General features: G+C 35.0%; 1 protein-coding gene across 3 annotated transcripts in view; it reads right to left on the reverse strand.

The window, feature by feature from the left end:
* Nucleotides 1–2,372: 2,372 nt before the first annotated feature.
* Nucleotides 2,373–12,225, reverse strand: part of CSMD3 (CUB and Sushi multiple domains 3) — a 1,218,611-nt gene continuing 1,208,758 nt past the window's right edge. For all 3 annotated transcript variants that reach the window (XM_055287089.2, XM_055287087.2, XM_055287086.2), the window contains 3 exons: nt 11,018–11,105; nt 8,215–8,350; nt 2,373–4,374 (listed from right to left, as the gene is read on the reverse strand). In XM_055287089.2, the coding sequence (XP_055143064.1) occupies nt 4,215–4,374; nt 8,215–8,350; nt 11,018–11,105 (384 nt within the window). In that variant the 3' untranslated portion in view covers nt 2,373–4,214. The remainder of the gene's footprint in view (nt 4,375–8,214; nt 8,351–11,017; nt 11,106–12,225) is intronic.

A 12,225-nucleotide genomic window follows, 5' to 3' on the forward strand; every position in this document is an offset into this window, starting at 1 on the left:
GAAAGGATTCCCTATTTTATAAATGGTGTTGAGAAAACTGGTTAGCCATACGCAGGAAACTGAAACTGGACCCCTTCCTTACATCTTATACAAAACTTAACTCAAGATGGATTAAAGATTTAAACTTAAAACCTAACAAACACCATAAAAACCCTAGAAGAAAACCTAAGCAATACCATTCAGAACATAGGCATGGGCAAAAACGACTAAAACACCAAAATCAATGGCAACAAAAGCCACAACTCACAAATGAGATCTAATTAAACTAAAGAGCCTCTGCATAGTAAAAGAAACTATCATCAGAGTGAACAGGCAACCTAGATAATGGGAGAAAATTTTTGCAATCTATCCATCTGACAAATGAGTAATATCCAGAATCTACAAAGAACTTAAACAAATTTATAAGAAAAAACAACCCCATCAAAAAGTGGACAAAGGACATGAACAGGGAATTTCAAAAGAAGACATTTATGTGGCCAACACAATATGAAAAGAAGCTCATCATCATTGGTCATTTGAGAAATGCAAATCAAAACCACAATGAGATACCATCTTATGCCAGTTAGAATGGAGATTAAAAAGTCAGCAAACACGGTGGCTCACTCCTGTAATCCCAGCACTTTGGGAGGCCGAGGCCAGCGGATCACAAGTTCAGGAGATTGAGACTATCCTGGCTAACATGGTGAAACCCTGTCTCTACTAAAAATACAAAAAATTAGCCGGGCATGGTGGTGGGCACCTGTAGTCCCAGCTACTCAGGAGGCTGAGGCAGGAGAATGGCATGAACCTGGGAGGCAGAGCTTGCAGTGAGCTGAGATCGTGCCACTGCACTCCAGCCTGGGTGACAGAGCAACACTCCGTCACACACACACAAAAAAGTCACGAAACAACAAATGCTGGAGAGGATATGGAGAAATAGGAACGCTTTTACACTGTTGGTGGGAATGTAAATTAGTTCAACCTTTGCGGAAGACAGTGTAATCCTTGATTCCTCCAGAATCTAGAAACAGAAATACCATTTGACCCAACAATCCCATTACTGTGTATATACCCAAAGGGTTATAAATCATTCTACTATAAAGACACCTGCACTCTTATATTTATTGCAGCACTATTCACATAGCAAAGACTTAGAACCAACCTAAATAACCATCAATGATAGACTGGATAAAGAAAATGTGGCACATATTCACCATGGAATACTATGCAGCCATAAAAGGAATGAGTTCCTGTCCTTTGCAGGGACATGGATGAAGCTGGAAACCACCATTCTCAGCAAACTAACACACAGGAACAGAAAACCGAACACCGCATGTTCTCACTCATAAGCGGGAGTTGAACAATGAGAACATATGGGCATAGGGAGGGGAACATCACACACTGGGACCTGTAAGGGGTTGGGGGGCTAGGGGAGGGATAGCATTAGGAGAAATACCTAATATAGATGACGAGTTGATGGTGCAGCAAACCACCATTGCACATGTATACCTATGTAACAAATATATCCCAGAACTTAAGTATAATAATTAAAAAAAAGAAAAACAGCAGAAGAGAGAAATTAAAAAGTGGAAGAAAAAGGAAAAGTAAAAACACAAAGAATTAAAAAACGATGAAGAACAACAAGTGGAATTATAGATGTGAAATGAGTGAAAGGTGGAGGTAACAAAGTTAACAAAGAGCTACAATTATATCAAGAACTATACATTTCTAAAGCTAAAGTGTAATAAACAGAGATAGACTATACAGGCTGGAGTTTGAGGTTCTGAAAATATAAAGACATTGTGTTTTGTAAAAAAGAGTTAACTAATAAAATTGAACTTAGTAACTTGTAATTTGAATTTATAGAAACTTAGTAAGTTTCTTGAATACAGATTTTTACACATTCCATTTATTTGTGGAAATCCTCCATCCTGACAAAAATATATTTGTTTTTGAGTATTAGTTTAATCTATTCAAAAAGTTTTGAGTTCATGTCTATAGAGCATGCTAACATACCTCTATGAAAATATACTACAGAAATACTAGAAATCATCAGATGTAACTAAATTTAGACAGTACTGTTAAATATTAGCATTTAAGGAAACTTCTAAGATGAGGTTCTTGTTCTTTTTCTAGAAAACCATTCATTCAACATAAGATGAAGTTCTTATGTTACTACTATATTTACTTGGAATCAGTTTCCCAAAAGTGTCATAGTTGAGGAAGTATGGAATTTAAAGAAGAAAAACACTCATATTTCATTATTATGTTGCTAACTAGATGTATAGAATATGCAGTTTGGGAACTTTTAAAAACAACAAATAAATGTGCATTGTTCATTCCTTTTACTAACCTGAACAGTTGCAGTTTATTTTTGGAAAAAAAAAAACACATTTTACAAAAGCAATTATCCATTTTTATTTTGTTTACATTGCACTGAAAATTTACATCATACTTTTACAAAGTTTCTTTTCATAAAAATATACTTCTTTACAAAAGTGTATGCATTAATATAAGAGGAGTAGCCAGTTGCAGAACATTGTTTAAACAAGATCTTAAAGGTATTAGCCTTAACATTAATGAATGAATCATTGTTATTGCAGTCATTTGAATAAACAAGAATAAATAACTGATGGCATAAAATTTAAAACTGCATCCTGCCAGTAGAGTACAATGTTGAGAAAATTGTATGAATTTCCAAAACAATGTATCTCAAAGTGGTTTACAAGAAATTCACTAAATGTTGTAGAGATAGATCCAAGCAGCGCTCCCAGGTGCAAGGGTTTCTCTTAGGCACTCTGTCTCATGAAACAAAAAGTTGACACTGTTCACAGAGTTATCCATATTTGAAAGGGACAGCAACAAAGAGTTAACACTGGGTACATGATCGTATTCAATGAAGTAAAACATGCTATAAAAGGAAGACGATGACCTATTAAATAAAAATGCTGGCATTACTGTATGATACAGTTTAAGTGAGCCACCAATAACTTACAAATACATATCTTAATTTGACAATGAAAACAACCTCTTGTATCTGAAACTTGGTGTTTAAGAATAAAGGTACAGAAATTTAAAAATATATAAAAGTATGATAAGTCCACAATTTTAGGCAATAAATTTATATTGGTGATTTATAATAATTTTTTTCAGTCATTATGTTTAGTGGCTAGACCAAAATATTTTTCTAATCCATGGTTAAATGAAAATTAAAAGTGTCAAAATAACGTTAAATTTGAAGACTCAACTGGAAGGAAATGTAGATATAAATAGAGTAGATTATTAGGACATTTTATTTGGTCTTTCAAAAATATTGTAAAATAAAGGATGGTAAGCTTGGTGTCTCAGATAACTGCAAAATAAAAATTTTTCTAGATAATTTTTGTCAGCCAAATGGTTTTTGGGTGACAAAACATACTGAAGCTACTATCACATTTGGGATTAAAAAATAATAAAAATAAATAGGAAAAAACCATATTGAAGCAAGGAGTTAAACACTACCCCATAGCTCACTGAATAATACTGGTTACTCCATAATGGGGAAATCGGGAGGGTAGCATGATGAACTTGCCCTTTGCAGAAGCTATGACAACCAGTCTAAAAGAAGAAGAGCAATATGATACTAAAAAGTAAGAAATAGAAAGATTCAAATTGGAATTGGCAACCTTATTTCTTCTGAGGCACAAACTAGCTCGTAAACATTTAAAGTCATAACTCAGTCTTAAATAAGGAAAACAATGCCTCATTTAACAAGAATGAATGGCAGATAGCGTGGTATGAAAGACAGACTTGTGGGCATGATGTAGCTCAGGACAGTTAAAGAGAAGTCAGTGATCTATTGACTCTTGTAAGTATAGCTCTTATTTCTACTCTATATCTTTTTTTGAAACCCAGTCCCTCTAATATAGTTTATAAAGCACAGAAATACTGATAGTGGATGCTCCTCCAATATATGCAAATAAGTTTATGTTTTAGAATAATCTCCTTTTTAAAAAAAGCAAATAAACTGTGAGTGAGCACTCTCAGAGTGCAGCCAAATTGCCGTAAAACTCTCCATGGTAAACATGAAGAATTATGGTCCAGTTTATGAAAAAACACTCTTCTGTATCATTCCTCAGGAAAAGGTGACCCAGCAAGTCCTGAAAAGTGTGCTTTAATTTGTTTAGCAGTGAACTAAATGTGCACTGTTTTGTGTGTCGATTTCCAAGCTTCTGAAGAAGGCAAAGTTTGCCTCGTTATACCATTGTGCAAACCGTGTTCAAGTTGGGATCAAATCGTACTGCCTTCCCTTCCACTGACTTTGCGTTGGTGTCATACATGGGATTTTCAAAAGCTGCTTGGCCATTGTTATTTTCATGAACTGAACATCCTGTATACTGTGTTTTAGGTGCAGTCCTGTTGATGAGAACATTGATTAGCTATGTGTTAACTTTCTTCCAGAAACAGCAGACTACAGCTCAAACATAATGTACCATCGTCAGCAGATAACGTAACTTAAAAATATTAATTAAGACATCATAAACACAGTAAGTCAACTTGAACAATTTCCTTGTTACTTTAAAAACCTGAGTGACTTCTAATTTTACATATATTACATATTTATATACAGCATCAATATTAGTAACATAAATATAAATAAATGATATGATGGCTATAATAAATTTTCTTACAAAATTAGAAATTATGACTTATCATTTATAGTATAAATAATAATGATGATGGATTTAATTCTCATCACTATTTATTTGGTCACCAAATATTTACTGAACATCTATTATGTGCCAGTCATGATTCTAGGCATTGGGTATATCATTTTTCAAAAAAAAAAGACTAGTCTTTACTTTCAGGGAGTTCACATTGTAGTGATAGAAAACAAGAATAAATTAAAATAAATAAAACCAAAAATAGTAGGTAATGAGAACTGTTATGATGAAAAGGAAAATGGTTAATATGAAAAGTAATTGGAAGCCACTTTAGGAGAGGTAATAGAAAAAAGCATCTTTTAGGAGGTAACATTTAATCTGAAACCTGAATTATAAGTCGGTTCCGCACAAAAAGAGAAGGAGATTCCCTGAAGAGTACACAATTAATGCTGAGGCGTAATTTGGAAAGGTACTTTGGAGTATCTCAAAACATGAATGCTCAATTTTATTTTTTAAATGGTATACATTAAAGCATGCAAATTCAAAAATTCAAAGAAGACATGGCTACACTCATACTCAAGTCATGAAAATAGCTTCTAAAGGATTACTGACAGTTAACCAGACACATGAATTTTGGGTTGGCTGGTAGAGGATGCTGGTCTTGAAATTCTGATTCATTTCTTTATTTCTTCCACCTTTGACTAATGCTAATCTAGTTTATCTTTCCCACAAATCATGTATAACTTGCTCACATTTGTAATGGAAAAAAGGCAGACTTGCTGCTATCTGTTTCTGGGGCCTAATTCCTGAAAGGGATATATAAATAAATTTGTTTCTCAACTCTGTTTATACTGAACAATCAAATTTCAACTATTAATTTTATTGTAATTTGTAATTGCCATTATATTATTTTACTATCACTAATGCATTTTTCTGAATTTATCTATATTTCAAAAATATTAGGTTATTTCTATGACAATAATTGTAAAAGAAACTACCTTAGGTTTATTGGGAGAAAGCTAATAACTTGCTCTTACTAAGTGTGTCTAATACCATAACTCTACTGGCTCACATTTTTTTTCCAAACTAGATCTAAAATAAAAACCAAAGCAACACCATTGCCTTCTAATTAGGTAATAATCATGAAGATACAAAATAATTGCCCCTTCTAAATATTCAACAACTTGAAGGAAAATATGACCAAGTTTTAAAAATTCACACCATGAATAAAATTTAACTCAAAATGAATCAAAGCCCTAAACACAAGAGCTAAATTCATAAAACTCTTAGGAAAAACACATGGCCTTGAATTTGGTAATGGTTTCTTGGATTTGACATCAAAATTACAAGTAAGAGGATAAAAAATAAATTTAACTTCATCAAGTGGAAAACTTTTGTACATCAAAGAACACTTTCAAGACAGTGAAAATACAACCCATGGAAAGGGAGAAAATACTTGCAAAACATATATCTGATAAGGGCCTAGTGTCTAAAATATATACAGAACTCTTACAACCAAATAAGACAAACAACCTAATTTACATATGAAAAAAGTATTTGAATAGGCATTTCAACAAAAATGGACAAAGGGCCAACAAGCACATAAAAGGATGCTCAACATCACTTATAATTATGAAATGGAAATCAAAACCACAATGAGATATAGCTTCACATACACTAGGATGGCTTTAGTAAAAAAACAAAAGACAAAAGCCCCCCAAACCCGGAAAATAACAAGTGTTGGTTAGGCTATGGACAAAGCAGAACCTTTATCCATTGCCAATAGGAATGGAAAATGCTGCCGCTGCTGTGCAGAACACCTTGATGGCTACTCAGTAAATTAAATATAGAATTGCCACATATTCCAGTAATTTTATTCCTGGGTATATACTGAAAAGAACTGAAAATGAGTGTTCAAACAAAAACTTACATGCAAATGTGTACAGCAGCACTATTCACAGTAGTCAAAAGGTAGAAACAACTCAAATGCCCATCAGTTGATGAATGGACACATTCATCCATACAATGGAATATTATTTAGCCATATAAGAGAATGAAGTACTGATGCATGCCACAACATGGATAAAATTTGAAAACATTTTGCTAAGTTTAAGAAGCCAGATACAAAATGTCACATATTGTATGATTCCATTTATGTAAAACATATGCAGAATAAGCAAACAGATTTGTAGTTACCTGCAGCTGGATGAGGGGAGTGAGGAGTGACAACTTAATGAGTACAGCTTCCCTTTGGCATTTTTGGGGTTCCAAAATATTTTAGAAATATACAGTAGTGATGGTTGTATGGCACTGTGAATGCACTAAATGCCACTGAATCGTAGTCTTTAAAATGGTTAAAATGATAAGGTTTATGCTATATCTATTTTACCACAATTTTTAAAAAGTTGACTTAGGTTGTCCTATAAATAAATTTAGTGATGATTATTCTTTATTTATTAATAAAATCTGATATTGGCTAGACCTAACTAGCTGGTAATTCACACTCAGTACACATTTACATAATATTAAATAAATCATTCTTAGATGTTGCAGACTGACCCCAAATGAAAATAACAATTTTGTGGTGGCTCATGCCTGTAATCCCAGCACTTTGGGAGGCCGAGGCGGGCGGATCACGAGGTCAGGAGATAGAGACCATCCTGGGTAACACGGTGAAACCCCGTCTCTACTAAAAATACAAAAAATTAGCTGGGCGTGATGGCGGGTGCCTATAGTCTCAGCTACCTGGGAGGCTGAGGCAGGAGAATGGCGTGAACCCAGGAGGCAGATGTTACAGTGAGCCAAGATTGTGCCACTGCACTCCATCCTGAGCGACAGAGCAAGACTCCGTCTCAAAAAAAAAAAAAAAAAGAAAAAAAAGAAAGAAAGAAAATATCAATTTTGGAGGAAAGGCATTTAGGTTATAGTCATTTAATTATCTGGCTACCCACGTATTTTTTCTTGATACGGGATTGTCCCAAATAGTGGGGATACAGCTAAAGCACTCACCAGGATTTGTAATGGACTGGGAGAACAGGATCTACTAATGATATGTACAGCTATATATTAGATCTATCACAAATATATTAATTGCAATTCATCAAAAAACAACAGAAGATGAATGAGAAGATTAGAGGATTTTGCCATCTGTCTGCCTGGATAAAATCAGTTAGTATTTTTACATGAACTAAGAGGTTTGGACACAAGCTTCTTCTTAGTTTTGTAAATATATCTGGCAGCAGATATTACCTCTCCAATTTAAACTTTAACCTAGATTTTCTACCTCTAAAGTCTCACTATAGATAATGTAGAAATAACTTTTACAATTAGGTCCATGCCAGGAAATCGACAGGCAAAAGAAAGGTTAAACTGAATGCTTGTGCAATTTAATAGAGCACTTTTGTTATGTTGTATGTAATGTTGCAGGGGTGGTTAGGGGAAATAAGTTTTTCAATGACTATGACAATAGTTAGCACACAGACATTTCAGCAACTCAGAAAAAAACTGAAATTAAGATTTGAGCTAGAGCAGTAGAAATAACATGAAAAATAGATTTGGGAAATATTTTGTAGTTAAAAATCTATGAGCTTACCTTTGTTTATAAAGATAAAATCCAAATCCTGCAAATATAAGTGCAAAAAAAGGCACAAGAATAGCAATGGCCACAGAACTACTATTTGTACCATGAGGTTGATTTGAAGAATTTGAATCTTCTGACATATTCAGTCCTACAAAATAAAAAATAAATTATAAATACAAAATCAACTCTTTTATCATAATTAATTTCTACTCCTATGAATCAACTAATTTCTTCCATTCTCAAGATATCTACCCGGAAATCACATAGTAAACAAAAATAATTCATGAAACTCCTTCAACTCATTTTCACATATGTTTGCACAATGCCTCTTATGTAGAAGATATTTTTCCAGGAAAGGGTACAGACCAAAAAATAGGCAGAGCCCCTGAACTAAGGAGTTTATACAATAGTGGGAATACGTATGGAGATACTAATAAGTGTATATATCAAGCATGAATTAATGGTCAATGTGCTTTAGAAAGGAAACAAGTAATTCTGGAGGATATACAACATAGGTTTGGCTTGAAAAATCATCATAAGCCTAGAAATGGGAAGGTAAGTGGCTTAGGTACCTAAGCCACTTGTGGATGTGACAAGCACTGACATGAAATAGGAGTGGGAGGTTAAAACAATAAACTATGGCTAGACTCTAAAAGGGAATAAATATCATTCTGACGAACTCAAACTTTTCTTTCTTTTCTTTTTTTTCTTTTTTCTTGAGACAGGGTCTTACTTTGTCACCCAGGCTGCAGTGCAGTAGAGTGGTCGTGGCTGACTGTAGCCTCCACCTCCCTGGCTCAAGCGAGCTTCCTGCCTCAGCCTCCCAAGTAGCTGGGACTGCAGGCACACGCAACCACACCTGCCTAACTTTCGTATTTTTTGTGGAGACAGGATTTCACCATGTTGCCCATGCTGGTCTTGAACTCCTGAACTCAAGTGATCCACATGCCTCAGCTTCCCAAAGTGCTGGGATTACAGGCATGAGTGATGACGCTCAGCCAGAGTTACTATCCACCTCAGTGAGGAACAATTGAAGGTGTTTAGAAATAAAAGACCCAGTGATATGACATGAGATTTAGAACACAACTGTAGCACGATGGACTTCAGGGAATACAGACTGGAATCAGGTGTAGTTAGAAGATTGTAGTGACAACCGAGATAAAAAAAAAAAAAAAAGGGAATTAAAATTTAAACTAGAGCACTAGGAAGTGCATGGGACAATAGATTTGAGGAAGATTTCATAATGAAAATTAACAGAACTTGTTTATGTGGATGTAAGAGGCAAGAAGGCACAGGATTACAAGTATTCTACTTGAAGCTCAGTAAATGCCGATGGCATTCACAGAGTTAGGAAATAAGAAAAGCCAAGTTTGTCAACACATTTGCACAGGAATGAGGGAAAAGGAAATGGCAGTTCTTTCTCAAAAGGAAATAGTTCCTTTTTTGTGGGTTCTACTTCAGACTTGTAGTGTTTGAGACACTTTGGAGAATATTAAATGAAAATATTCAGGACTAAATTATACAACTGTGTAAATGCACTATGTTAATGAGTGTTTTGTCCTGTTTTTAAGATGAACACAGGCAGGATGTGATGTAAATGGCATCTTATTATTTTTCATGTAGAGAAAGCTAATTTCTCTTTTTGATAAACAGTTACATTTAACTAAACCTCATCTTTGTCCAGGTTAAAGAAAATTAGTATCTTATTTTTTACCTTATTTTTCCTATGACTTAGTACAGCTATGTAAAAGTTTAAAATTTTAAAAAAAGTTCATTTTTGGCTGGGCATGGTGGCTCACGCCTGCAATCCCAGCACTTGGGGAGGCCAAGGCGGGCGGATCACCTGAGGTCAGGAGTTCGGGACCCACCTGGCCAACATGGTGAAGCCCTGTCTCTACTAAAAATACATAGCCAGGAATGGTGGCTAATTCCAGCTACCATGGTGGTTTGCATGGTGGCCTGTAATCCTAGCTACTCAGGAGGCTGAGACAGGAGAATCCTTTGAACCCGGGAGGAGGAGGTTGCAGTGAGCCAAGACTGTGCCATTGCACTCCAGCCTGGGTGACAAGAGTATGACTCTGTCTCAAAAAAAAAAAAAAAAAAAAGTTCATTTCTTAAAAGATAAATGTCAAATAATAATTTTTAGAGCCTGAATTTATTCTTTGTGTATCCCTGTCACAGTATAATAATGGGAGACGGTATCATAGGAGAATTATACACCAAAAGCTATGTGTATAAACACATTCTTGCAAGACCATTAAAGGTTTATATATATATATAGAAGAATTGGAAATAAAAATGACAAAATTCTTTGCTTCCCACTGCAGAAAATTTACATATTTGAAGAGAACCAAGTCCCCAAAAGGGGCCCATTCCTCAAAGTTATTTTCTCTTTCCAGACTCTATGAGTTTCTCAAAGTGTCACTACATTTTCAGAGGAGTGAAAACTGCAACAATATTCAAACTGAAAAAAAGTCGCACAGTTCCCATTAGATACAACAAAATAATTTACAGTTTAATATTTTCTTTTTTATCTATATCACTTTTTCTCCTTTTTATGTGCTTAAAGGCAAGCCAGTTTGTCATATTTATTAGAAATACCATGAAAATCTAAACACTGTACAGAGTTGGTACATAAAGATCCAATATTTTGAAGAATGTGATTATTTAAAAGGGCTATCAAAGGTATCAATGCATAGTCCTGGCAGTGCAGAATTTACAATGTAGTAAGTGTACCTAATGTACAGAATCCACAGTCTTTTATGATGTCTGGGATAATAACAGAAGTTCATGAAAATCAAAATGAATACATTACCCAGTCTTTGTAGGCCAAATTGTCCATAATCTTTGCCTTGAATAAATCCTTGAAATACATAAGTAGCTCCATCAGGCTCAGCAGAAACCTAAAAATATTTAAAGAACCAAATATACTTGAATACTGGCCATAGCTATATTTTCCCAGCCTTAATAAATACACAATTTTATTCTGAAATAAATATTATCACAAGTTCCTTTCTTCTATATTTTCCTCCTTTGCAAAACATAGCACATTGTGCAAATTTTCCATCATTAAAAGCAAAAGTAAATTTTCTAATTTAAAATAATTATGATATACAAAAAAGAGATTGGTTATTAATGTATGATATAGACATCTGCTGTCAATAAAAAGCAATGACATGTGGAAATACAGTGATCAATTAAAAATTAAAACATAAAAATACTGTACTTAGTAAATTCTATTACTGTTCCACATCCCCGCTCTCCCAACCTTCGTGAGAAGAGTTTACTCCCTATCTCACTGAGTTGGGCTTGGTCCTGTGACTTGCTTGGGCCTATGGAGTGTGGGGGTTGGGATTGACAATAGTTCAGTTGCAAGCCTAGGCCTTAAGAGCCATACTTCCCATCACACCAAGTGGAAGAAGCCAGCCACAAAAGGCCACATACTATATGATTCCATTCATATGAAAGTCAGAACAGGGAAATCTATACAGACAGAAAATAGATTAGTGGTTACTCAGAGCTGATTTGAGAATGTAAGGCAGGGGCTGATAGCTAAAGGCTGTGGAGTTTCTTTATAACTTGAAGTATTGTAGTCTGGGCGAGGTGGCTCACACCTGTAATTCCAACACTTTGGGAGGCCAAGGCGGGTGACTCACTTGAGCTCAGGAGTTTGACAACAGCTAGCCAACATGGTGAAACCCCCGTCTCTACTAAAATTACAAAAATTAGCCAGGGGTGGTGGTGTGTAGCTGTAATCCCAGCTACTCAGGAGGCTGAGGCAGGAGAATCGCTTGAACCTGGGAGGTGGAGGTTGTAGTGAGCCGAGAACATGCCACTGCACTCCAGCCTGGGCAACAGAGTGAGACTCTGCTCAAAAAAAAAGAATTTTAAAATCAGCTATGATGAGGGTTACATATATGCGTACATATATTAAAAACCACTGAATTGGACATTTTTAAATGGGTGAATTGCAGGATACGTGACTTATATCTACTTTGAGCTGCAAGAAAAAGGCATAGGTCA

Source organism: Symphalangus syndactylus, chromosome 7 (genome assembly GCF_028878055.3).
Source record: "Symphalangus syndactylus isolate Jambi chromosome 7, NHGRI_mSymSyn1-v2.1_pri, whole genome shotgun sequence".
NCBI classification, from domain to species: Eukaryota; Metazoa; Chordata; class Mammalia; order Primates; family Hylobatidae; genus Symphalangus; species Symphalangus syndactylus.